The sequence below is a fragment of the Platalea leucorodia genome (genome assembly GCF_965183815.1).
Source record: "Platalea leucorodia genome assembly, chromosome: Z".
NCBI lineage: Eukaryota > Metazoa > Chordata > Aves > Pelecaniformes > Threskiornithidae > Platalea > Platalea leucorodia.
The window spans coordinates 92,728,581-92,755,076 of NC_138858.1; the positions used below are offsets into that span (position 1 = coordinate 92,728,581).

The 26,496-nt window shown below is 53.8% G+C and overlaps 3 protein-coding genes across 4 annotated transcripts; all 3 read right to left on the reverse strand.

The window, feature by feature from the left end:
- Positions 1 to 495: 495 nt before the first annotated feature.
- LOC309602482 (transcription factor IIIB 50 kDa subunit-like) lies at positions 496 to 3,647 on the reverse strand. Its single transcript, XM_082336077.1, has 4 exons — positions 3,483 to 3,647; positions 2,753 to 2,812; positions 2,084 to 2,405; positions 496 to 1,378 (listed from the first exon to the last, which is right to left on the reverse strand). Exons 1-4 carry the CDS (start codon positions 3,634 to 3,636, stop codon positions 667 to 669), a joined length of 1,248 nt encoding a protein of 415 aa, XP_082192203.1. The 5' UTR covers positions 3,637 to 3,647; the 3' UTR covers positions 496 to 666.
- Positions 3,648 to 4,555: 908 nt separating this feature from the next.
- Positions 4,556 to 20,129, reverse strand: LOC309602780 (rab11 family-interacting protein 1-like; the record flags this gene model as incomplete). 2 transcript variants are annotated; one of them, XM_082336700.1, is made up of 6 exons in its annotated part: positions 4,556 to 7,737; positions 9,747 to 9,852; positions 11,032 to 13,371; positions 14,360 to 15,155; positions 15,637 to 16,079; positions 19,783 to 20,129. In XM_082336700.1, the coding sequence occupies 6 exons, from the start codon at positions 20,127 to 20,129 to the stop codon at positions 7,519 to 7,521; spliced, it is 4,251 nt and encodes a 1,416-aa protein (XP_082192826.1). In that variant the 3' UTR covers positions 4,556 to 7,518. The 2 variants fall into 2 exon arrangements, with proteins under 2 accessions (XP_082192826.1, XP_082192827.1); XM_082336701.1 differs by lacking the exon at positions 11,032 to 13,371.
- Positions 20,130 to 23,254: 3,125 nt separating this feature from the next.
- On the reverse strand, positions 23,255 to 25,968 carry LOC309602256 (prolactin-releasing peptide receptor-like; the record flags this gene model as incomplete). Its single annotated transcript, XM_082335657.1, has 2 exons — positions 23,255 to 23,888; positions 25,556 to 25,968. The coding sequence occupies 2 exons, from the start codon at positions 25,966 to 25,968 to the stop codon at positions 23,255 to 23,257; spliced, it is 1,047 nt and encodes a 348-aa protein (XP_082191783.1).
- Between the last annotated feature and the right edge of the window lie 528 nt (positions 25,969 to 26,496).

Sequence of the window (26,496 nt, forward strand, 5' to 3'; positions counted from 1 at the left end):
GCGTTCAAATACAGCAGACGGCCAGGCACGGAGAGGGCAGCAGCACTGGGCACGCACAATCCAGAGCTGCGCCTTTCCCACAGATTTCCAGCAGCTTCGCATCCCTTAATTAACCAAGGAGGGGGTAGTTTTCTCTCAGCAAGTTAAGGTGTCTCCTTGACCCTCACAAACCCATTCTGTCAAAGGAGGTGAAGCACGAGGAGGTGAAACGGTTCCCGGAAAAGCCGGAGCAGCGCTACGGAAAACCAGCACCAGTTGAAGGTGCTGGAGACCTTCCCCTGGGCATCGCCCCCGTTGTAAGCCCACGGGCTCACCGGACTCGCTCGTGATGCCGCCCCGCAGGACTGGGACTCACCAAAACGCCTTTTACCAGAGGCTGCGAAGAGAGAGAATCCAGAAATCAGTCCTGGCACCTGCGCTTTTGTTTATTGCTAACAGAAATGTCACACAACCCAAAGCAGTTACTCCATAAAAAGCCCCATTTCGGTCCAAAACGTGAAAGGGGACATAGCCCCCTCCCTCCCCACAACCCCGCTCCCGTGGGCGACTGTCCCTGCAGCGTGCGATGGCTCTGTCACCATCGGGTTTCACGCTTTTGGTCCCACAGTCCCTGCTGCCCCGGTGCCTCTGGCAGCACCGTCCTCTGGACCACGCCAGAAACCATCTTCATGGCCAGGCCTTGGCCTTCCTGAAGGCCCGGATCTCCTCCGGGCCCCGCAGGTACTGCTCGATTTCGCTGTCGGAGATGGGCTCGTCGCCGGTGATGGCAGAGTCCGAAGCACTCGGGGCTGCCGTCCGCAGTCTCTTCCTTGGATTGATAAGGCAGGGCGGCAGCAAGGGCCTCGGGCCGCCCTCACGCTGGCGTTTCCCTTCCGAGGGACAGCCTTCCTCCTGCACTGCCCTTTCTGCCACCGGAGGAGAGCTGGGGGAGCCCTCGCCCGGGGCTGCGCCACGCTGCTCCTCCTCATCCTCCATGCAGAAAGCGCTTTTCAGCAGGAAAATTCGGTGTTGCAGCAGGTCCCCGATGTGCTTGACCACTGTTTTCTTGTCCAAGTTAAACACCCTCAGCCACGCAAGCTGGGAGGCCATTCTCAGGAGGATCTCGAGAAGCTCCTTCAGCCTCAGGTGCGCTGGCGGCGGCAGATCAACACCCGCCAGCTTGCAGAACCGTGCGAAAGTGCAGGTGAGGCGGGCGGCGGGCTGCAGCGACTGCCATGACAGGAAAGCCGCAGCCGTGACGATGGGAACAGGGTGACGGCCGGTGACCAGCCACGTCTCACTGGCCAGCTCCACGATCTGCATCGTTCGGGAGACCATCTTTTCCTTGTCCTCCACAAACGGGGCAGGGACGTCGGCCGCGTGCTGGAATAGCCGAAAACTGCAAGAGCAAAGAGCCCATCATTAGCACCAGGGCACAGGGAAGCCTCACCACGCAGCGCCTCGGTAATCCAGCTCAACGTGGGAGCTGGCTGTGGTAAGGTCCTTCAGCACAAACACACCCTCCTCCTGCGATGGGTTTCTGCTCGTGCTGCACTGCCCGCTCTCCAAACTGAGACGAAAGGGGCAGGAAGAGAAGAATCACAGCCCAGACTGTGACAAGGGAGGCAAAATGCCATCGCAGTCTGTAAAAACCCCAGCACGCACGTGGGCCATCACCCCCAGCCCATCAGCGAATGCCAGTCCTGCTCCCTCGGCTGCTCACGTCCACCTCCGGGCCACCCTGTTGTACTACGATCGCTGGATGGAGCAAGAACTCAGTGAAATTTGTCATTCAAGGGAAAACAGGCTGCACTCCCAGATCATGAATTTTGGATGCTGTCGTGCCAGTAGTGCCACCCAGCCTAACGGGCTCCGGGTAGATACGCCGCCCCTTAGCACGCAGGGCTGCGAGCTGTCCGAGGGAACACTTTTCCAGATGATCTGGTTTTGCCTTACAGCACTCAGCAACGACACGCCTGTGCTGTCACAGGTCACCCTGTGTGTGCTTGTGGACTTCTGCCCTGGCCACGGCTGCGTTTCGGAAGCTTTTCCACCCACGGTGTCAAACGCAGGACTCTGAAATGGCTGAAAGGGGCCCCCTTACCTGTTCAGGTGCGTCTTTACCAGATCCCCCAGGCTCAGGGCCGGCACAGAGAGCCCGAGCTCCTTCTGAAGGCTCAGGTAGACGCCAGCAAACAGGTCCTGCTTTGCATAAAGGAGGGAGCAGATCGTCCCCATTGTCAGCGGCCAGTTGTGCTGTCGACAAGTCACAAAGACGCAGCAGCCTCCCAGGAGCTCCTTCTTCTCCAGACTGACCAGGTGGAAGGAGGGGTGCTGCAGAGCTCTCTGGAAGTACAACACCGCCGTTTCCTCAAACACCGTTGGGAGCTGGAGGACTTTACAGAGATCCTGGACCCGCCTGATCCCTGTGAGAAGACACCGCCCTTAAAGATCAGCTCAAGCAGCTTCTGATACACACCTCTCCTCAATATTACACTGCAGCCAGCAATCACCCTGCCCCAGGTGCAAGAGCAGCCCAGCTCCTGCAGCCCCGCAGACAGCGTGCAAAGACCTCCCAAGTCCCTCAGGGCAGGTGAGGCACTTTGCTGAAAGCAGGCGCTGGCTGGAGGCAGAACTAACGGCCTTCTTCGCGCTTTACTGCCAGCTCCAAAGGCTTTTACCATTTCAGAGAGCATTAGAAACATGTTGAACCAACTACAGTAGCAGCAAGAGAGAATCGGGGTGTGAAGGAAACCGAACGGCACGCTCTTACCTCGCTGCAGGCAGCGGCTCAGCTGCTCTTTCTGGCCAGTGCTCTGGGAATACGCCACCTCTGAAAAACAGTCAGTGTTAGGCCAGATGGTCTCGCAGTGACTCTGGGAGACAGTGTCATTTAGATTTTGGGCAACCAGATGCCCACGGTACTGGATTTCAATCATCAGAACTGACAGGTCTTTGAGGCCACTAAACAAGAGCTGGTAGCGCAGGTTAAGCAATAGCGAGGAGCAGGACCCCTTAAAGCCATCGCTTCTCTACAAACAGAACCAGCAAACGGCCTCGGGGCTGCTCTGCTACACTTATAAGAGATTTAGATGCCAAAGAGCAGCTCGCCACCGGTTCCAAGCCTAAAACCTGGCAGAGAAGTGCTGTCGGTCTGACCCTATAATGGAAAATCCATGCTGGAATTTTGCTTAGGGAGGGAGGGGGAAAGCGGCTGGGCTGATCCTGGCAGCAGCCAGCATTGCCCTCCTCGCAGAGGCCTTTCTGCCGCCAAGAAACCTGCAGGCTGCAGGGCGTGGAAGGACAACGGCCCCTGGGCTGACGGAAACGGCTGCTTGGGGAGCGCTTTGTTGCTCAGGCCGACTCAGAACGGTCAAAACAAGCTTTTCACAGACAGTTTTGCCCCAGGCCGAATGCAAACGCTCTCGGGACGCTCGCCCCGCGCCCAGCCGTGCCGCTGACCCCGTGTGCCAGAGCCCCGCCGGGCCCGGGCCCGGCCGCACCTCGCAGGTGCTCCTCGTCGGTGTAGGTGGTGGTGAGGAGCCCCTCGGCGAGGACGCAGCCGCAGGCGGCGCAGACCAGCTGCTGCTGCGCGTAGTGCGCGTCCTCCACCAGCGCCGCGGAGCCGCAGCCGGGGCAGCTGCCCCGGGCCGCCATCGCCGCCGCCGCGCCGGGGGAGCGCTGGGGCGGGCGCACCGCCGCCCACCAATAGCGGCGCCGCCCGCGGTCCGTCCCGCCGTCCGCCCGGCCCAGGCGCCGCCCCCGCACGCCGCGTTCCGGGCCCCGCGAGTTCCGCCGGGGGCGACCCACCATCCCCGGGCAGGAGGCGGCGGCGGCGGCGGCTCCCCGGCACCCGCGGAGGGGAGAGGGACCGAGGGGACAAATCGGGGGGACAACACGCTCCCTCGCTCAGTGGGGAACTGCAAAATCATAAAAACCTTCCGCTCGGGAGACTCATCAGCCGCAGGTACTCGTCCCCGTCAGAGCTGTCGCTCCCAGAGCCCAGTGTGCTGGGGGGCTCTCGGTGGCCCCCCATTCGCCTTTCATTACCAGCAGAGGATGAGGGTGATGACAGCACTCAGGGCTCCTGCAGCGCAGATGGGTTTCAGGCTAAATGGCCCCAAGACAGCGGGAGGCTGATTTCCTCTCTTTTCATCTGCTGCCCACAATTTGAGGGCCATTACAATCAGGGGCCGAGGGACCAGTGCTGTGCCGGGGGTCACCTACCAGGCTCCTGGCCAAGAACCTCTCACACAATTTTTTTTTTTTTTTTTTCTTTACAGAAACTCTCGATTCTCGTGATGCGGATGAGCTCGTCCATCAGGTTTCCCCACCCTGCGAGGTGTTTATCATGAACTTCCTGCACGGGTAGCTTGCAGGGATGGAACTAGCCCAAAAATACCTTGAGGATGAGGAGTTTTGGGCAGCAGAGCTGGTCACGAGGAAGGGATGAGGCCCTTTTGAAACTGCTCTTTCAGAAAAAAAAAGACAGTGATCAGAACGCTGGATTTAAGGTATTTTTATTGTAGTGTTCCATGAAACCAAAAGGTATTTAAAAACAAACAGGTACCCAGGCTAAAAGCAGACAGCATAAACAGGGAAAAATACATTCAGATCTTTCAATAATAAAACAATACATTTGATTCTTAAGGCCCTTAAGGTGAAGCACCTTGCTGGACATAAAATGCCAGTCACCTTATGCCGAAGAAAGGCTTTAACTAGTACTGCCAATAAAAGACTGAGGTACAAGGCTTGTGCGATGCTTTCACGGCCACGGAAGTTGAAGCGTGGCTGGTGCAGGACCGTGACCCCGCAGCAGCGCCCGTGCTGCTCTGGCAGGAGGCTCAACACCTGCAACAACCGGAGAGAACAACCCTCGGGGCAAAAGCCAGATACAACCCGGGGTCCACCTCAACGGACACGGCTGTAACTGGCAAAAAAGGCTGCCAGGAGGGGATATTGCAAGTTTTAAGGCTTCATCCCTAAGGAGACCGCTAAGAGCCCGTATCACCGCTTTGTTTCTGCGCATGTAACCAAGAGGCACATTTTTGCCAACAGGAATGCACGCGATCCAAACTTCCTAAAATCCGTACTCCAAAAGCATCGCACGCAGCACCCTGGTGCCTCCAGCAGCCGGTGACTCAGTAGTACCCATATTGTTTTAAAATGAGGCCAGCAAAAAGCCAGAGTCCAGTCTTGCTTCCCGCGTGTCCAGTTATGACGACCGATAATACCGTTTTTGATTTTTGAACCGTTAAGTCACCGTTCAAAGGCACAACCGGTTTTTCTGACTCTCTGACCTAGAACATCAGAAAGCTGTGGAATAAAGTCTAGACAAGTTTATTAGTGAGGTATAGGCAAGGTTTCTTTCCAGAGATCCACAGAGGCACAAGGAGGAAACAAATTAATCCTTCATCTTCCTCACTATTTCAAGGCACGAGAAGCAGCAGCAGTTTTCAGTAAGGCCAACCGGTACCACGCAAAATTAAAACCACCAGCCAAGAGCTGAAGGTGCCGCTAAGACCTTCTGCGTTTCAGACCCTTCATTCACAGAAGAGGGTACAGCAGAAAAGAAATAACCCCTTCACTGAAAACATCTGCTCCAAATAGAAATAAAATTAGAAAAAAGTACCTGAAGTCTTAGAAGACTCTTAACGTTTAAGGCTTGTTTCAACTCAAGCTCCCCGTGAAGGAGAGCTCTGTCAGAAAAGCTCCAGACTTTGGTAGTTACTCAGTTTACAGTAATAAAAATGTAATTAACAGCATTTTTTGAATTTTCCAATAAACGTATACATCTCTAGGCAAATATATTAAACTACTCTTCGCTACAAAAATACAGTATTTGAGAAGCCTCCAGTAGTTTTCAGTGTTTTATGAAAATAGTAAGCAGACTACTAACAGGTTGATAGTCGATCCAGCTAGTCTAGTCCCTCAGTAAAGTGCTTTGCTGTAGAAAAATGGAGTGAGAAACTCACCCCTTCGAGCTAAGCCAGGAGTGACCCAATAGACCCTTTCAAATTCCGAAGGTAGGAGCGTTCGCTTTGGTCCTCTGCTACCCACTCTCGGTATTTCAACTTTCTTCTAAGCCTTTTATGGACTCTCGCAACCCTGATAAATCCCAGAGATGCAAAGAGGCATCTGATTTTTTTGATCTTTGACAAGGGCTCGCCAAAAAAAAAGCCACATTTGGTTTTTCAGTGGAGGAAGCCTGTTGTGGTGGCTGCTTGATAGCGCTATGCTGTTATTTGCCGTCCGATGAGATAGGGAGGAGACCATACCTGTCTCTATCGAGCTGCAAAGCAGCCACACATTAAGGAAGCAGACTGAGAGGTATCGATTGTCTAGCAAAACCAGAACTCTTTCTCAGCTACATAAAATTGTCGTTCCATTCTGAGCAGCAAGTGACAAAGAAAACCAACTCAGATTCGAGCACTAGCGTTGTCACTGCTCCCATCCCCAGGGGAGGGCGATTTGGTTCCTCTCTTGGCTGTATAAGGAAGGCACGAAAGAAAGCACTGTAAGACTGATCACCTTTGAAGGTCATTCCAAGGTAAGCCCCAGCTCCAAAATCGAAGGTATTCAAATTCAATAAACTGCAATGGCGTAAAAGAAAAATCATCACAGAACTCCCATGCAGCAAGATGCACGGGCCATGCGTGCGTACCGTGAAATCCACCTCTTTAAGACTACAGATCAGAAACCAGGCGCACCTTTGCCTCCTTCATTTGAACAACCTTCCAATCGGGAATTTGAAGTCTGTAAGAGAACAGCTTCTCATTTAAAATGCACCTTTGGCCCAAATTCATTACTACCATTCCTATGGTAGACAAATGTACCATGACATCTCAATGTTTCCTATACCAAAAAAACCTGTAAACCTTCCCCTCGGAGAACTGCTTTGAAACAATATGTACTTTACGAGATTAACTAAGCTTTGCTTCTTCCTTTCCAATCTAAGGTTTAACTTGCATTGAACTTTTAGGGCATTAATTACTTTTAAAACACAGCCCACACAGCCCTGGTCTGAAGCACACATCTTTGGACTTCTCCAGTGTAGTTATCAATATTTTTTTTTTTAAAAACAATCAAATCCTCAAGCTCTATGGTACAAGATTTTATATTGCACTACAACTTAAGATATGGAAAGAAGAGTAATTGATCTATCAAAGCTGCTACGAAACAAAACCATTAAAAAAAAAACTTCATAAAGGATCATCAGTGCCTTGCTGGCAAGCAAAACACATCAAACACCCTTCATCCTTCCTATCGCAATCAGCCTTTGGATTAGACGCCTGAACAATCTTCCCAAATAATGGAAAGAAACCAAAAAAATAAATAAGTTGACTCCACTTCTGGACTCCATATACAAGACCTGATGTGACTACTAATCAAACAGAGAGTTGCTCAAGGCAGAAACAGGAAAGAGGTCATTTTCTGTGGGCAGCACAACCGGTACCACCTACTTCACATCGTCTCCTTATTAATCAAACTTCACTGGCGGGAATTCAGTCCTTTGTTCAACCCACGTCCCGAGACCTTTTACATCTTTCCAGCTTTTTTGTTTCCAGACGTTGAGACACGAAGAATGTTTGGGGTTTCTTCCATGACTCTGACAAGCAAGTTATCGATGTAGTCTTCAAGCTCACGCACCTGGAGATCTTTCTTGGTAATTGTATCCTTCTGTTTCAAGACCAGCTGGATCAGCTCATCGTGCGTTAGCTGAGCATAAGCATAGGCGGGATCTGAAGGATCATATTTCTTTGAGAGAGAAGAAAGGCAGGGTCATTACAGACATACGGGCATTTCAAAATAGCAAGAGAATGATATCTGGTAGCTGCCTTGTGGGATTTAAAGAGCCAACAAACAACTTTACACATGGTGTTTGCAGAACCACAGCTGCTCTTCAAAAGTATTACTGTGCTTTGTATCTTTTTAAATATAAGTTCTATCCAAACGACATTTCGGACCATCAATCATTAGCACTTCAGGATCAAGAGCAGCAGGCTGCCCAGGGCCAAGCTGCGCAACGGCCAAGGCGCTAACAACAGCAGAGAGGCCGGCAGGCCAGCCAAGCTTTCTGCTACGAAGCACCTTTCGAGCCATTGGCAAACCTCGCCTGGAAAAATTCATACAAAGCACTATCTACTCGTGAACTTCCAAGAATGCCGAATAGCCTTTTGAAAGTATTTGGAGGAAAAAAGAGCAACTGCCTCAAAGCAAGCGTGTGCTACTTAGGGCACAGCCACACAATTTATAGAGCTTAGGCAGTCTTCTCCAGAACAGAAGGCAGGCTCAGAGCGAGACAGATGTTATGGACCATAACCAGGCCATCGGTTTTAGCACAAAATCTTAGCATGATGTCAGCTCTGTAATTCAACTCTTCTCCGATTTATGCTGAAAGAATGTCACGCCGACTCCAGGCAGCAGCCCATCTAGCTTAGCGAAGACGCGTGGAAGTTACAGCCGTGCACCGTCAACTCCCATCGTTTACAGACGAGCACGGGGACAGCTATTGTTTAAAACACACAAAGACCAGGAAAGCCAAATTTGGGTTCAACAGCAAGAAACACCCACCGAGGCCTTTGGCGTTTCCCTCTTATTGTAGTTATCACTGTGAAAACTTTTTGGCTTCTCCAAAAAGTCTGCTTTTAACCTTTAAGCAAACTTGACAGGTACTTAGCAGCTTCTGCCAATTCCTCCAGCTACCTTCTCAGACGCTAAACCAGAGCGCCAGCCCAGGCTTTTCTTTCGCAGGGAGTACGCATACAACAGGCTCGTGTGACCACATCACGCATAACTTCTTATGTGGAATCAGAACGCCACACCAGAATACTAATTATACGTTTTCAACTCATTCAAAATAGCAACATGTCAGTTTGAATCATTTAACTCGCATTTTCGTCTTTTCCACTTACACCAGAAGGAGGCACTGCAGTTATTTTGGTACTAACTTTTCATTTTCCCCAAAAAACCCTTAGAGACAATAACGGTACCCAGGGTTTTTCCCTTCTGACGCAGAGACGCTTCTAGCCATTCTGATCAACACGACTTTTAAGCTATGCCTCAAGCCTGGAGGTCTCTTTTGAGGCCAAGATTATGCAAAAAACTCCTTTAAATCTGAGTGATTATGCAAGCTGCACGGCTACACTTTTAGGAAGCAGCTGTGCTTTAACGGCAGGCGCCTGGCCTCTCAATCTGCACAGGATATTAATGCAACACATGACAAGGCACCAGCCACCCTGAGGTTACTTTTCTCACCTTCTCGGCTTTAAGAGCCGCATACTTATTTCGGGAAGAAAATGAGCTTTGGGGACTCATCACGTCTGACAATAAACAGTGACTAATTTGTCCAGTCTGTGGTGCAGATCCAAGTTACACAGCTCCCACACCTCACCAACGGGACCCAGGGGTAGCACCACCCGCAAGTCACCCGTTGTTCCTGTAGCAGCCACCTCATGGCTCACACACATCCTGCTCACCTCTGGGGAGTCAGACAGCACCCCGCACCCCGCTGAGGATCCCCTCCGCAAACAAGAGGCACCAATTCTATTATAGATCAGTTTGCAAGAAAAAAAAAATATTTCAAGACCGTCCCCACCTTTGGGGACTGACAAAAAGAAAGTTCATGCCCCCCACGGTCTAATAACCACTGTTCTTTTTCTGCTCAGGATATACGAGATATGAGCCCAGGCAAACTATCTTGAATACACAAACTCCGTTCAATTTACTGCTTAAGCTTTGGTTTAAAGCACCACTTTCCTCCATACCTTCACGTTCATCTCGAGCAGCTTTTCGTTCATAGTGCTGATGACATTCAGGTTTTTACTTTGAGAGCTATTTGCTGTGGCATTCATCGGCTTCACAGGATGGAGTCTGCAACATTAAAAAAGGTTAATGCTATCCAGGCAGTACATATAACACCAGCACTACACAGATCTTCAGACTAAAAACAAATATAGCAAGAAATCGGGAAAAATTCCTACCCTTCTCTATCTCCAGAGAGATAAGAGATTCAGCTTCGGGAAGACAAGGCATTTCTGTCTAAGCTATAGGCTTTTTATAAGCATACTCCAATTCTCTTTCTACTATCTTTATTGACCTAAGGTATTAGAGATAAAGAAGCAGTAACAAGGGAAATACATCCTGAATGGTATGTCACAAAAGAAAAGCCAGGTTGGTCTACATGAGAAGGCAGTACACAGCAGCAGTTACTCTGATCTCTCACGCACTAGTATTTGAGCCTGACTTTCCTAACGAGAACATATTTGTGGTTCTTGCAACATATAAATACTTCTACTACCCTGGGACAAGCATGTATTACATCTTTTCCAAGCTGAACTTATGCCATAAGCTGCCAAAAAGTGCTATCTTCATTTGCTCGAGCAGGATTTATATCGCCAATTTTAATACAGGAAAAAAATTTTACTTGTATCTCAGCAAATGCTGGCCCAGAGGCACCCTAGACCCTAGACGGAGTTCTGCAGATAAAGCACTGAGGGCTGACAGGTCGGCGGCACTGTTCCTCGGACAACGGTACCCCAGCAGGCAGGAGGAGCTGCAGACAGCTCCGGGAAGCAGCCACGCGTTCTTAGGAGAGGCTTTAGCTGCATCGCTTGCTGCGATTCACTTCGAGGCTGAGGAGCCCAGTTCTGCCAGGAAAGGAAGCATCCCAGTTTATCAGGCTTCCTGTGACCATTCTCCCGTTCCTGAGCAATGTATGAATTGTGGTCCATTTCCCCAATTTGATGAAATGACCCTATTTCTTAAACTGTGACCAAGTTTCCCTAACATTTCCCCTAAGAGGTAGCATTGTGATGAATGGCAGGTCCCCTCCAGCGCTCTGGGCGTCCCGAATAGCTATACAGATTCGTCTGGTGCCAGCAATGACCCTATGCTGGCGTGACAGGACCCAGGCCCTGACAATTCCACGGGACGGAGGCAGTTAAGGCTGTACGATGCCATCTCACTGCAAAGCACAGTAAATTCCTGCAGAAAAAGCAAGGCTCACATCAGCACTAAGACACTTTCTGTGTATTTCCCATATTCTCTCACCTGTGCTTAGGAGACACGGTTTCACCACTCTGCTGAGTTTGGTTAGGATACGTTTCAGAGGGTGAAACCCATGCCTGAAGAAGCTTCTTCTTGCCAGAATTTCCTGCTTTATCTGCGAAGCCCTCGGCTGTTGGCTTTTTCGGAGACTCTGCTCTACGACTTGGGGTGTCAGAGGGCAGAGAATGAGAGGAAGCATAGGGCTGGGAAGGACTTGACAGGGAGGAAGAGAAAACAGAAGGCTCAAAGAAGTCACACTCCGCACGCTCCTCAACACCTGCGCTTATTTTCAGTTCTTGTTTCTCAAAACGGCAATTATGCTCCCTGGAATGAGACATCATACCTAAGCCTGAGTCAGCTACTTGGTTATTGACACTGTGAACATCTACTCTGGCAGGCAGCAGGGGTGGTTTGCTTGGCTTACAAGCACCAGGAATGCTTCCTCCCCCTCCTCCTCCTGGAGCGGCCGGGGTTACGTGGGCTGCAGCAGAGCTATCAGAGTGCTCTTTCAGTTCTTCGTGCAAGGGCATTAAATCTAGGGACTGCTTTCCAGTCTCCAAAACGTTTTTATCACCTGCAGTGACACCACAGTTCTCCTGACAGTCACCCAGCAGCTCGTCATCGGAGCCTCCTTCTGGAATAACTGGAAGACCGGCCAGTTTCGAACCACGGTCTCCAGCAATGGGAATGGCAGACTTTAAATTTGTAAGACAGTCAAATAAATCGTCATCACCTTCATTTTTTAAATGCCTATTACTGCTGTCATCTCTGAGCATCACTGGTGGAGTGATAGTCTCTAATGAGCCACTTTGGGGGAGGCACCCACAAGCACCTGAGGCTTTATCATCAGGTAGCGGGAGCCCAGGCGCAGATTTTACGCCATTGCCTGAAGAAGGCACATCACTTAACTCATCAGCCTGAGAAATCAGCGGGCAATTTTTCAGCGTTAAAGGCAGCCGTGGTGCTGGCTTTGGAGTGACTAACACCTCACTGCCAGCCCTCCCTACATCGGCTTCCCAAGGGGACGGTGTGCAAGCTCCCAAGGTTGGTTTGGCAGATCCTACTTGAGAAAGTGAGTCATTTTTATCAAGTGGAGTTGCCTGGGGCTCTAACGTGGGCGCACGTTCTTCTTGTCTCTTTTCACCAAAGATCTCCTGCTTCTCATTCAGCTCACTGTCGGGGGAAGGTGGCTGTTCAGCACCGATCTCTGGCAAGAGGCTATTACTACACTTTGAGAGAGATGCAAAGTGTTTGCCATCCTTTGTGTAGAGTTCAGTATTTACGCCACCTACTTCCACACCACCCTGAACAGCGGTCTTGCTGTTTCGGATGGGACCTATGCTGTCACGAGAGAGTTTTGACGATGGGTAGCACCCTGCGTCCAGTTCATGAGCAAACCCTGCTTGCTCTTCTGTTGCATTTGAACCTGTCAATAACATTTCACTGAAATCAGAGCGCCGCTTTTCACGTTCCTGCCCACCCAAATCCTCATCACCTGATGTAACACCCTCCGATCCGTCAAGGAGAAAGGAGATAGATTTCCTGTGGCCTAGCTCACTTCTTTTCAAAGAAGTCTCAACCTGAAGCTGGGGAGAATTGCGCTGCTTCTTTGGAGCCAGACCAGGGTTGTCAGAAAGGGTGCCGAGAGGGTTTGACACAGCTTTGACATTACTAGTTAAAGCCACATCCGAAGAGCTCCTTAAAGCATCGCGACCAGAGTGTTTCAGCTCAGCAGGGTGTTCTGCTGAGGAACAATCTTCATCACAAGGAAGGCAGAAAGGGGAAGAACTAGCAACAGCTTTGAGACCCGGCGCATCTGGTTCCCACCCGAGCTTGGATACAAAGGGATTATTGTCATTAAAATGACAATCAGAGGGGAGGGAAGGTGCGGGTGGGCGAGAGAGACCCCGGGAAGCCTGCGTATCAGAGCTTTCAGGACCCTGGCCCCGCGAGCTCTGCCCCCATTCAGAAGCAAAAGGATTATTACCACTACCAGAGACCTGCCCGGGAAGAGGCGCTTTGGGAAAGGAGGCTGCAAGATGATGGGACGAAGGGGAACGGGCGATGCCTTCAGGATCCAGGGCTGCGGATGCCCTGCCCCACTGGGAAGTAAAGGGGTTCTTGCCATTCAAAAGCTCTGCAGCAAAAGGAGGAGGAGAAGTAATAGATGCAGGAGAACTAGTAATGTTTTCGGAGTCTGGCACTTTGACTTTTTGTCCCGTTTTAGAAATAAAAGGATTATTGTCACTACTGATACGGTGTACAGAAAGAAAAGCAGGAAGGGAATCAGGTACAAGAGTAGGAAGCGTGGCTTTGGTTTCCTCCTCTGAAGACACGCCCAGTCTGCAAAAAGGGACAAAAAACTCGCATGTCACTTGCGGATGCAACACAAGGCAGGAACAGACAAGCTTTAGCACCAGACTCCATCAACTCCTAACCCTGGAGATGACTTATGCTTGCAAGAGACCTCAGAGCCTATCTGATAAACTTTACATACGTAAACGTGTCTTTACAAAGCACTCAATTTATGTCAGAACATTTCTGCTGTAGAGTTTGCAGAGGTTACTGAGGTGGCTGCTTTTAAGCACTATCTCGTCTTTTGCACCCCAAGCAATTTCGTTAGTATGTAAGACACTGCATATGCAAGACGGTTAAACATGAGAAGCACTGAAAATAAGGAGTCAGACAGACACAAAACATAGCCTTATTAGTAAGACACACCCATATGTATATATAAAAACACACACACTTTTTTTTTATATATATATATATATATATATATAAAAAGGATAAAGGAGCAGAATTTCCGAAAAAGCCTTGTGTACAAATTCACGCAAGTGTCCTTCATGTTGCTGTGAACAACGCCAAAAGCAGAAGGGCTCCAAGGTTAACACTTTTGAAGACCGCAGCCAAATACAGCAGAGAAAAGTAGAGATGTTAGAACTGGTATTTCAGCCCCTGGGTATGTTCAAGCCACACAGCTCAGAAGAATGTTAGCTTTTGCAAAAGATCCAGCAAGAAAAATCACCCCTACAGTACCTGTGAAGATGCCTGCGCTCAGAGAACCACTATTTTGGTATTGCTTATAAGGAACATCCCTTTATCAATCTCTTTTTCATACTAAGAAAGAACTCGGAGTTGTTATTTGTTATCAAGGGGCCCAATGGCTAGCTGAAAACCACCAGATACCCTGCAGGGCAACGCTCTTCTGCCACACACAGGATGCCAAGTGGAGAAGTGCTGCTCTGCGGCAGGAAGCAGCTTCGTTAAAGCCTGCCACCGCCGCTGCACATCGCTATTTATGTCAGCCTCTGAAGCAAACACGACTGACCTGGGCTTGACAGCTTTGGTCTTCGCCGGCGCAGCAGCTTTTTCAGGTTTCCGTTCTTCCTCGAAAGGGTTGAGCGGCTGCTTATTTGCAAAGACATCTTCTGCGCGGTGGCTGTCTTCTGAAGGATTCCCTCTGCTTAAATCTGCTGGAAGTTCAAGATCTTTGGCCCCTTGTTCACTCTTTTCTTCTGGAACTTTGCTTTCCTCATCCTGCAGGGTCCTGTCAGGAATATTCTCAGCTTCACTGGTCTTCACTGCTTCCTTCTTCCCTGTGACCAGAGAGAGCAAGGCAGACTTTTTGTGGTCTGTTTTTTTGGTCTCTTTAACAACCTCGACAGTTGGAGGAACGCTGGTTTCCAGGTATTCTTCACTGCTAAGCAATTTGTATGACGGCAAAGTCATAGATTTAAAGGTCTCCAAGGATGCAGACCCAGAGAAAGCATGACTAGGAGACGTTCTTCCTGTCTCTTCAGGTCCTTTAGGAGATCTGGAAGACAGGTTCTCTTCTGAAGCAAAGAGCTGCTTCCTCCTGAAGTTGTGAGGAGAGGGGGAAGAGGCTGGAGTGTTGTCCTTCGTCGTGCTCTCTTCCATATAAACGTGACTGCCATTGATACACAGACTAGACTTGGAAACAGGATCGCTTTTGGATTTAAGGCCACTGAACAAAGAGAGCCCTTCTTTCTTGGTGTGGCTAGTGGTGACTTGGTTTAGTGGCCTGCTGTCTAGAGTTGCTGTTTTACGAGATTTAAATACAGGAGAAGGAGAGGACTTCTCTTCCAGGGCGTTTCCAAAGGCTTCTGGAAAAAATAAACAGGGAGAAATTCAAGATGCAAGAACATCCTTTCCTCTGACACTCGCTACTGACAGCCTCAGTGCTTCACAGTCATTAATGGATCGCAGCAACAGAAACATCGCAAGTGTGACTATACCAGCCGCTTCCAAACCTTCTGGGCCCCCTACCACTGCCAGCCCTCAGCGTAACGGATCGCGCCATTCAATGACCTAAAACCACCGCAGATCACTTACTGCGAAGCTGCACCGCCAACGCGCGCAGACATTGCTCATGCAGCCCCACGGTTTCTATGCTATCCCAAGGTAAGCTCAGCCGCGAGTGTCTAATGTCCTACGTGCATACCCACCACCGCTGACAGAAGTGACTTTCTATGGATTCGCTCAGTATGAAGACTTTAACTAGTACTCTAAGAAGCGTGAGAAGTACAAGCAAACCTTTGGAGAAAGGCTTTGTACTTCATCGGCGCTGTGAATGCCAATACTCACTTTCCGAGGTTGGCGAGGTCTCGGACTCCTCGTCATCCCATTGAGACTGGAAGTCGCTGGGCCGAAGCCGAACCCTCTCGGTGACGGGCTGCTGCGTTGGTAGGACTGACATGGACTGGGAGAGGGAAGTCTTCTGCAGGCCAGGTTTGGAAAACAGGGTTTTGAACTTTGATTTCTTCTTTTCCTTCTCGACTGACTCATCTTCGCTGTCAGCAGGGGAGTGAGTCGTGCTGGGAATGATCGCCGACGCCGTGTCGGAAAGGCCGCTGCTCCTCTTCCCCTTGATTTTGTCTTTGAGCTTGCCAAAGGGAGAGCGAGACTTGTCTTTCATGGACAGATCAAACATACTGGCTGTCATGTTGCTCCTCATAAACTGGATATCCACTTCAATCTCCCCTCTCTCCTTTTCCTTCTTCCCTGGTTTGGAGCGAAGCTTGTACCACCTGCAGAAACAAGGACATTTCTTTTACAAACAAGTTCTTGAGAGGCACGGGTAATTTAGAACAACAGAGGGTGTTTATGTTTTAAAAACCAAATAAGCCTACAGTGTAGGAAAAAAAAAAGCAAAGCCTTTAATCTTACAACTACGTCATAATCATATGGCCCCAGGTGCCAAGGAAAACATTTCTTATCGTAAATGGAAAGTTATTACTAAAATTTGTTTGAAAACCCAGACCAGGAAGGGTTAAAAAAAAAAGAAGAAGAAAAAGAAACACAGCATGGAAATCCTGTATTTCAGCTCAGCCACTCTCTTCTGTGCTTTTATCTGGCTTCCCGAAAGACGCTCGCAGAGGCTAGGACTTTGAAGTAGGTATGAAAGAAGCAGCCTCCGAGAGCTGAAGCTGGGACCAGAGAGCTTGCGCTCCCGCCCCATGCCCTCATACCTTTCATTCCAGCTTCTTTTCAGTTGCTATCTTAATGCCTCTTAAGCTAAGGAACCCCTAATCAACACAAGGCGAGCCAAACCGAGCCTTGCAGACCGTCTGGGGATTTCCACTCACCTCTGCAGGCTCGTGACTGGCGTGCACCAGGAAGGACATTCATTACAGACAGAACCTTACCCCTTTCTGAAATGCAGCTCCAGCACATTAAGCGCTGCGTGTTAACTGCGCGCTCAGGGTATCCTAAACTGCAAAAACACCATCCGCATGCCGCTATCACACGTGCTCAATTACCACTCAATCACATTCGAACCACGTTAGGGCCGGCAGAGAAAATTATCAGCACTGCGCACCAATACTTTTTTGTCTCTTGCTGGAGCCGCAGACTTCCCGACTTCACAGAACTGATAGGAAAAGCCGCCTGGAAAACAGTGGCTTCTTCCTCCTCACCAGCTGGTATGTGAAAATAAAGGGAGAAAACAGAGCATGCAAATCTTCTCCATCAAACGTGCACTTCATTCCTTTGAAGGTGCACTGGAAGCAATGGAAGAGAATGGGAAAAGGCAATTTGCTTCCGAGAAAATTCAAAGCTAATGAGCATTAACTGAAGGAGATGAATTCAGAAATCTGCTACAGAGAAACACGTGAGAGGGAAACGAATGCTCAAGCACCACGCTACAGTTAGATGTTCAGACCTGAAGCTTCAAGACACCAGCACCATGGAAGGGAATTTATAAGGAGATGTTAGGTTTTGTCAGGTCCCTAAAGATGCAGTCCCGCAGTGGCAGCAGCAAGGGAAGCACGAATCCTTTGCCGTTAATACAAGCCAGCACCAGGCACTTTTGTTCTAAACCGCGTGATTTCTAGGAGCGTCCCGCATTTGTACAGTTCCACAACAATTCATTCTGCGCGCTCTCTGCCCCGGGGAAAGGGCAGGCCCTGTCCGAATGGCATCCAAAACACAAACTACGTGTTCAGCGAAAGGCAGCTTAGCCCTGAAACACGGCCACCGCTTTGAGATTCACGCCGCTACGTCCACGTCAGAGCGGCGGGAAGTAAATAACGTACTGATAACCTCCCCCCCAAAACTACAAAATATAAAATCTTATTAATTTCATTTATTATGTTAGCGCGCACCTGTCAATCAACATGCATTTAGATTCCAAATAAAACCAGCCCTTTACAGGTATACGTCAGCAGAGCAGCTAAGCGATGACAAAAGAAACAGGCTCCAAATAGAAAATGGAGGGCTGGGGGGTGACACGAGCGATTGGAAATATCAGAAGTTTTTCCAGGAGCATCGAAGCTGGGGTCCATCCCCCAGCCTCTACTTTCCTTTGGCCCAGACACAAAGAAAGCAGCCCGGGAGGAGGCGAAGCGCTCCCCTCGCAGGGCTGGCTCCCCGAACTCTGCTGACTGAGGGCACATCACGCTACGCAGTGTCAACACATTAGCGCTTGACACAACCTTAATGAGAGCCACCTTATAATTAAGGCTTCACAAGCGGCGACGGCTTTGTCAAGAAAGACGACGCAGATCTTTGGCCAAGCCGGTGTTAATACCTGCATCTGCTCTGGCGAGCGAGAAGAGGAAGGTGACTCACCGGCCACCTAAGCCACATTACAAGGCTGCTGACTCCCAGTAAAACCCTCCCAGTAACCACCCCTGGGATTTCAGCGCACCGTCCGGGTGTTTATGTTCAAAGGAGCAAGGATGACACAGAGCTGGCACTCGGCATTAAAGGAAAAGTCTCCCAGCTCGGTGTCCTGCTGATAACAGTGAAGGCAGCCCACATAACACTGAATTATCTACTCTTACACATGCTTAGGCTCTGCTAAGTATTTATTAAGAAGAATACATAAACAGCTGGCTGTAGCCTGTGTTCATTCTCTGTCGGACGGAGAAGGCATTTCAAATACATTAAGTTTCTCGGGTCAGCCTGGCTCTTCCCAGTGTACACTGTTAGCACTCGCATGTAAATATTTAAAAATCAAAGCCAAGTGCAAGGCAGGACTGGCTGAAAAAGCGCCGGCCGTGTTTCCGTGGGGCCAGCCTGGCAGGCGCAGGTGCCGGGACCCCCGGCTTCTTCCCAGGGGCAGGCACCCCGGAGCTATGGGGGACTGACAAGGTCAGGAGGGACCCTGCCCCGAGGGGTCACCCCGTGGGCCCTCGTGGGGCTTGAGGGGACCCTGTGGGGCACAGGGGTCCCTCACCAGATTCCCCCTGACCCCTGTGGGGCACGGGTGTTGCCATGGGGCACAGGGGTCCCTCACCAGATTCCCCCCGACCCCTACGGGGCACAGGGGTCCCCATGGGACACAGGGGTCCCCACCAGAACCCCAGTCTCCTGGGTAGCACAGGGGTCCCCATGGGACACAGGGGTCCCCACCAGAACCCCAGTCTCCTGGGTAGCACAGGGGTCCCTCAGCAGATTCCCCCACCCCATGGGACACAAGGGTCCCCACCAGAACCCCCAGTCTCCTGGGGGGCACAGGGGTCCCTCACCAGATTCCCCCCACCCCTACGGGGCACAGGGGTCCCCATGGGTCACAGGGGTCCCCCACCAGAACCCCAGTCCCCTGGGGGGCACAGGGGTCCCCACAGGACACAGGAGTCCCCACCAGATTCCCCCCGATCCCTATGGGGCACAAGGGTCCCCATGGGGTGCAGGGGTCTCCAGCAGAACCCCAGTCCCCTGGGGGACACAGAGGTCCCCATGGGGTGCAGGGGTCCCCACGAGACTCCCCCCCACCCCTATGGGGCACAGGGATCCCCACCAGAGCCCCCAGTCCCCTGGGGGGCACAGGGGTCCCTCACCAGATTCCCCCCACCACTACGGGGCACAGGGGCCCCCACCAGAGCCCCCAGTCCCCTGGGGGGCACAGGGGCCCCTCACCAGATTCCCCCCACCACTACGGGGCACAGGGGCCCCCACCAGAGCCCCCAGTCCCCTGGGGGGCACAGGGGCCCCTCACCAGATTCCCCCCACCCCCACAGGACACAGGGGACCTCACCAGATTCCCCCCACCCCTATGGGGCCCAGGGGTCCCCACCAGAGCCCCCAGTCCCCTGGGGGGCACAGGGGTCCCCACCAGATTCCCCCCACCCCTGTGGGGCACAGGGGTCCCCACCAGAGCCCCAGTCCCCTGGGGGGCACGGGGGCCCCCACGGTGCCCGGGGCCCCCCCATCCCTCTCCCCGGCCCCCGTGGGGCACAGAGGCCCCCCCAGCCCCAGCCCCGGCCCCGGGCCCGGGCCCGGGCCCACCTGCTGTGCCGCCGGCCGCCGTCGGCCCGCAGGGCGGCCAGGTCGACTTCGGCGCGGCCCAGGAACTTGTCGAGGCCGACGAGGGCGCGATGCAGCACGGTGAGGCGGAGGGCGGCGGCCCGCGGCGGCGGCGGCAGCTCGAAGGTGGCCTCCTCCCGCCAGACCGGCTGCCCCTGGCACCGCTCCGCCACCGAGGTGGAGAACTTGTCGCGGCCCAGCGCCATCACGGTGTAGGCATCGCTGCCGCCGCCGCCCGCTGCCGCCTTGGCCCGCAGCCCCCGCGCCCGCAGCACCGTCACCTGGACGTGGGTGGGCGCCCAGGCCGGGGCCGGGCCCGGGCCTGACATGGCGGCGGGAGGGGAGCGGAGCGGGAGCGGAGCGGAGCGGAGCGGGAGCGGCGGGGCCCGGTGCACTGCCCGGTGCGCTCCCGCCCCGCCCGATCGCCCCGCCCCTCTCGCGAGAGCACGGGGCGGGGCCGGGGCGGGAGGGCGGGGCCTGGGGCGGGGTGGGCGGGGCGGGGCTGCTACAGGTGTGTACAGGTGTGTACAGGTGTGTACAGGTGTGCACACAGGTGTGCGCCGGGGTGTACAGCGGTGTGTACAGGGGTGCGCACAGGTGTGTACAGGGGTGTGCAGGTGTGTACAGGGGTGTGCAGACGGGGTGTGTACAGGGGTGCGCACAGGTGTGCGTACAGGTGTGTACAGGGGGTGTGCAGGTGTGTACAGGGGAGTGCAGACAGGGGTGTGTGTGTGTGTGTACAGGGGTGTGTGAATGGGGGTGTGTGCATGTACAGGTGTGTGCAAACAGGCATGTGTGTGTACAGGGGTGTGTGTACAGGGGTGCGCACAGGTGTGCGTACAGGTGTGTACAGGTGTGCATACAGGTGTGTACAGGGGTGTGCAGGTGTGTACAGGGGTGTGCAGACAGCGGTGTGTGTACAGGGGTGCGCACAGGTGTGCGTACAGGTGTGTACAGGGGTGTGCAGGTGTGTACAGGGGAGTGCAGACAGGGGTGTGTGTGTGTGTACAGGGGTGTGTGAATGGGGGTGTGTGCATGTACAGGTGTGTGCAAACAGGCATGTGTGTGTACAGGGGTGTGTGTACAGGTGTGTGTACAGGGGTGCGCACAGGTGTGCGTACAGGTGTGTACAGGGGGTGTGCAGGTGTGTACAGGGGAGTGCAGACGGGGGGGGGTGTGTGTGTACAGGGGTGTGTGAATGGGTGTGTGTGCATGTACAGGTGTGTGCAAACAGGCATGTGTGTGTACAGGGGTGTGTGTACAGGGGTGCGCACAGGTGTGCGTACAGGTGTGTACAGGTGTGCATACAGGTGTGTACAGGGGTGTGCAGGTGTGTACAGGGGTGTGCAGACAGCGGTGTGTGTACAGGGGTGCGCACAGGTGTGCGTACAGGTGTGTACAGGGGGTGTGCAGGTGTGTACAGGGGAGTGCAGACAGGGGGGTGTGTGTGTGTACAGGGGTGTGTGAATGGGTGTGTGTGCATGTACAGGTGTGTGCAAACAGGCATGTGTGTGTACAGGGGGGTGTGTACAGGGGTGCGCACAGGTGTGCGTACAGGTGTGTACAGGTGTGCATACAGGTGTGTACAGGGGTGTGCAGACAGGGGGGTGTGTACAGGGGTGCGCACAGGTGGGCGTAGAGGTGTGTACAGGGGGTGTGCAGGTGTGTACAGGGGTGTGCAGACAGCGGTGTGTGTACAGGGGTGCGCACAGGTGTGCGTACAGGTGTGTACAGGGGGTGTGCAGGTGTGTACAGGGGTGCGTGTACAGGGCTGTGTGTGTGTACAGGGGTGTGTGAATGGGTGTGTGTGCATGTACAGGTGTGTGCAAACAGGCATGTGTGTGTACAGGGGGGTGTGTACAGGGGTGCGCACAGATGTGCGTACAGGTGTGTACAGGGGTGTGCAGGTGTGTACAGGGGAGTGCAGACGAGGGGGTATGTGTACAAGGGTGCATGTACAGGGCTGTCTGTGTGTACAGGGGGTGTGAATGGGTGTGTGTGCATGTATAGGTGTGTGTGCAGATATGTACAGGGGTGTGCAAACAGGCATGTGTACAGGGGTGTGTGTCCGTACAGCTGTGTGTATGTGTACAGGGGTGTATGAATGGGTGTGAGTGTGTGTACAGGTGTGTGTGTACAGGTGTGTGTATGTGTACAGGGGTGTGTGAATGGGCATGTGTGTATGTACAGGTGTGTGTGTACAGGTGTGCGTACAGGTGCGTGTACAGGGGCGTGCGCTTTTGTGCACATGTAGGGCTGTGCGTGTCTGCACAGGGCGGTGTGTGCGGGTGTTTGGGGGGGTATACAGGTGCCTGTGCATACGGGTGGGTGCGTGTCCAGGGGTACAGGTGTGGGGGTGTGCAGTCCAGGGAGCTGTAGGGTGACGGGGGTATGTGCAGGCGGCGCAGGGCCAAGCCGGCTGACCTGTCCTGGCACCGGCTCCGTCCCCTCGCCCACTCTGAGGCTGCAGGAAAAGTACAGGCGCTTCTCCGAAAACAACCTCGCAGGAGAAACGCCATTTCCAACACCCGATGTGATGAGAGCCGCGTGATTCATTTAATGAAACGGGCAGCTACTTACAGCCGTCACTCCAGCAAAATGCTTTTCACCCCTTCCTCGCGCTCCCAGAGGCCCCTTTCCTTCATTAATTTAGAATAATGACACGAGGTCCCGAAGCGAAGCACACAGCCTGCCGCCCCTCCCGCGGGCCAGGCGCTGTGTCCTCCGGGAGCTTTGGTCCCCCATCCCATCCCATCCCATCCCATCCCATCCCATCCCATCCCATCCCATCCCCTGCTCCCTGGGAGCATCCACCCTGCACCCAGCGATGCTGGCGATGCTCTGGTCCCCCCCTCACCTCCTCCGAAGCCCGGCAGCCTCAGCGCGAGGCTACAGTGGCCCGTCGGACCGCAGCATCTCAGGGTGACTTGCCAAGCAGCACGTGCCGGGAGCAGCCAGCCCCGGGGCCAGCCCTGGGGATGGGGATGGCCCTTGGGCCGCGCGTGCTGCCCTGGGGGTCTGCCCGCAGCCAGGAGGGGAGAGGGCAGCCCTGTGTGGGTGCAGCCCCTGCCCCCTGGGGAGGTGCAGGGACCCTCATGGGAAGGATGGGTTTTGCTGGGGCTGGCGGGGCCGTGGGTGCAGAGCCGGTGACGGCTGGGGTGGCTTTGCAGGGAAAAGCTGTAGCAAATGCATTTTTGCTCGTGCCAGCTGCTGTCCTGGGGGCAAAGGGAGATCAGGGCACATCAGGAGCCAAGCCAAGCACCCCGACGCAGGGCAGGCATAGGGAAGGATGCTGCAGTGAGTGCTGCAAACCCCTGGGCAGGCAGGAGGACCCCATTCACCTCCGGTCCCACGGCAGGACAGGCGTCCCCAACCCCTCAGCAGCAGGGAGAGCTCTGCTGTGCACGGGACGAAGCGCACGGCCGTGGAGGGTCCGGGGAGCCAGACCCCAGCCTCAGAGCATGCCTTCGGCAGCCCTGCAGTTCTTGGCGGGGATGATCTTCCTCTTGCAGGCGAACATCTTGCGGAGTTCCCCGCGGAAGCGGTCGTGCAGCCAGGCGTAGAGGAAGGGGTTGCAGCAGGAGGAGCTCATGGCAAACCAGTGGCAGAGCAGCTGGATGAGGAGGAAGTAGTGCTTGTTGATGAGGTTGATGTCAATGTCCCGGATGATGTTGAAGACGTGGATGGGGAGCCAGCAGACCCCGAAGGCCGCCACCACCAGCACAATGAGGCGGAAGATCTTCCTCTTCCTCAGGCGGTCGAACTCGGCTTGGCTCTGCGTGGGGTGGCCGGGCACCACGCGGTTCCTCAGCTTCACTGAGATGCAGATGTAGGAGAGGGAGACGGCGGACAGGGGCAAGATGTAGGTGACGATCAGGGTGCCGTAGGCGTAGGCCAGGCGCTGCGTCTCCTTCTCCATCCAGAACTCCTCGCAGATGGCGAAGCCCTCCTGCTGAAACTCCACGTGGTACGTGTGGGCGATGGCGGGGGCCACCAGCCCGCAGGAGAGCAGCCAGATGCCCCCCACCACGGAGATGCAGCTGGTGACCGAGATGCGCTTCTTCAGGGGGTGCACGGTGGCGTAGTACCTGCAGGGAGAGAAACTGGGGAGCCTGAGCCCCAGACCATTCCCCCACAGCCATCCCGGCCACCCCTGCGGTGCTTCCCGGACACTTAGCGAAGGCAGAAGGGCCGGCACGAGGGGCTGCGGGAGGCAGAGCCCCACCGGCTGCGGGAGCAGCTGCTGGGAAAGGGCTGGCTGGGGACAGGGGGGACAACGGCGTCCCCTTGCCCTGCCATGGGGCCCATGGAAGCACCAGGTCGATTCTGCTGTTTCGGGAAGCGGGGAGCCTGGCGGGGCCAGGCACGGAGCATCCCCCCCATAGCCTGGCTCCGAACCTGCCTTGAGGACCACAGGCAGCACTGAGTGAATAACAATAAAAGCCAGCAACTCCTCTTTTACTTCCTCCTCCCCTGAGCATCTTCCACTCCTCTCCACGCTGCCTCATCTTACAATCAAGGGCTTGCCCTAAGTGAGCTCCTAGCAAGGTACCTTCAGTGACCGTAATTTGATTTTATGCAGCTCCTTCACATAGTAAATGCTCTGCCCCCGCGACGGCCCGTGCTGGCTGCTGCTTGGTATCGCGGCGTTTGCTATCGCAACAATTTGTATTGCAACGTTGAATATTGCAATGCTTGGTAGGGCAACGCGCAGCCCCGTTGCCCGTGCAGAGGCAAGCGCCGACAGCCTTTCGGCGCGTGCTTTGCTCGAGGGCTCACGCTGAAGTCGAAGACCAGCAGAGCCCCGGCGCGGCCACGTGCTGCCCCGCATCGGAGCTGGAGGATTTGGGCTGAAATCAGCCATTTGGGATAAATCCCAATGACATTTTACGAACACACTGAGGACAGCATAACCTGGGGGCTGCCTTTTTAGCAGGAGAAACATAAGCAAATCGTTTTCGCCCAAAAAAAGGGCTTTGTGGAAAAATAAAGGAACAACGCCAGCACTCCTGGGGGCATCTCAAGCCCCCAGCGAGGGGAGCACGAATCTGCCAGCAGTCCAGGCTTTCTCAGCTGTTCCGCTCAAATCTTCCCTTTTTATTTTTGCCCTTCCCATCGTGGTCCCTCCCGCTCTCCCCCAGGGGCAGAGGCAAAGCAGCGCGAGAGGCGCGAGAGGCGCTCCCGGCGCTGCCGGAGGTGCTGCTGGCATTGCACCCTTCCCCGCGGCGTTGCAGCATCTTTTATAAGAAGAGATCTCTGTGGAAACGTGGTTTTGATAAACCACGCCACGTCAGCCCCTGCCCAGGTGCACTCAGGGAGGCACAAGTGCTCTCCACCCGGGGGCCAGAACACAGCGTGATTTGGGTGCAAATTTATCCAGCAAAGTATGAAGAACTGGGTGCAAACTCCAACAGCCCTTTTGGGAGAGCCACGCCGGCCGGGAGCACAGAGCTGGGCGTGGACGCTCTGGGTTTCGGTAGAGATGGCTTCATACAGGCAGGCTCAAAACTGCACAACATTGCTTCCCAATGCAAAAGAGCAGCCAGCCGAACACCCTCACTACGCTTCCTCCGCCCGAGGCCGAGTCCCGATGCTAATGAAAAGGCTGCAGAGAGACTGCAGAGATCCCCTGGGTTTTTCCTTTTCCAATTTTGAGTGTTCAGCACCTAACACCCCGAGCCGAGCGAGCAGTAGCCTCGGAGGTACCGGGAGGACACATCTGGACCCCCACCCCCCCTGCCCCACCAGCACCTACCTGTCAACCGCGATGGCCGTGAGCGTGAAGACGGAGACGTAGACCGTCATGGGCTGCATCAGGAAGACGAAGTAGCACAAAAACTTCCCAAAAACCCAGCCCTGGGGGTTGAAAGCGTAGGCCAGGGTGAAGGGCACGCACGTGGCGCACATCAGCATGTCGGAGAAAGCCAGGTTCCCGATGAAGAAGTTGGTGACGTTGTGCATCTTCTTGGTCTTGCAGATGACGTAGAGGAGCAGGTAGTTGCCAAAGATGCCGACGAGGACGACCAGGGCGTAGCAGGGGATGATGAGGGGTTTGAAGGACTGGATGAGCTGCACCCCGGTGAACTGCGCGCTGGCGTTGGAGCCGTTCTGCAGGGCGAGCTTGTAGATGGTGGCGTTGGTCATGTCCCTGTCCCCATCGGGCTCCATGGCTGTGGCTGAGACCCGAGAAACCCCTCGTTTCACCCAGCCTCGGCACCCCAAAATCTGTCGGTTGCAGGTTTCAGGTGTCCGTGGGGTGCATCCTGCTCCTCATCACAGCTTTGCTGGGGCCATCCTCCCCCGCAGCGGTGCAGGATCCTGCCCCGCACCCAGCGAGGCTCCTTGGGACAGCGGCTTCGTCCTGCAGGCTCCTGGGGAGGGAAATGGAAAATCAGGCTCGGAAAAGGGGTGATGCGGTGAGCAGCCTGGCGTCGGGAGGAAGAGACAGCCCCAGGCTCAGCAGCAGTCATGGCTCAGGGGGGAAGAGGAGAAGGAGAAAAGCAGCAGGGATGACCATGGGCTCGGGGGAAGGACTTACCAAAATCTGGCCTCATCAACACCCTTTTAAACGAAGCTTTTGCAGCACTCCTGCCTCTGCCCCAGCCCAGCCAGCGTGGAGGGGCAGCTGCTGGCAGGAGGAAAAGGGAAGCGGCAGCTGAGCCAGAAAATAGCTCCTAATGTTTCTGGAAATAACAA

Excerpts from the sequence above, each read along its gene's own strand:
- LOC309602482 (XM_082336077.1), bottom strand. The coding sequence starts at position 3,636 with ATGGCGGCCCGGGGCAGCTGCCCCGGCTGCGGCTCCGCGGCGCTGGTG. Across the intron at positions 2,813-3,482 it reads CGACGAGGAGCACCTGCGAG|AGGTGGCGTATTCCCAGAGC; the intron begins GTGCGGCCGGGC and ends ACTGTTTTTCAG. Across the intron at positions 1,379-2,083 it reads GTAAAGACGCACCTGAACAG|TTTTCGGCTATTCCAGCACG; the intron begins GTAAGGGGGCCC and ends TTGCTCTTGCAG.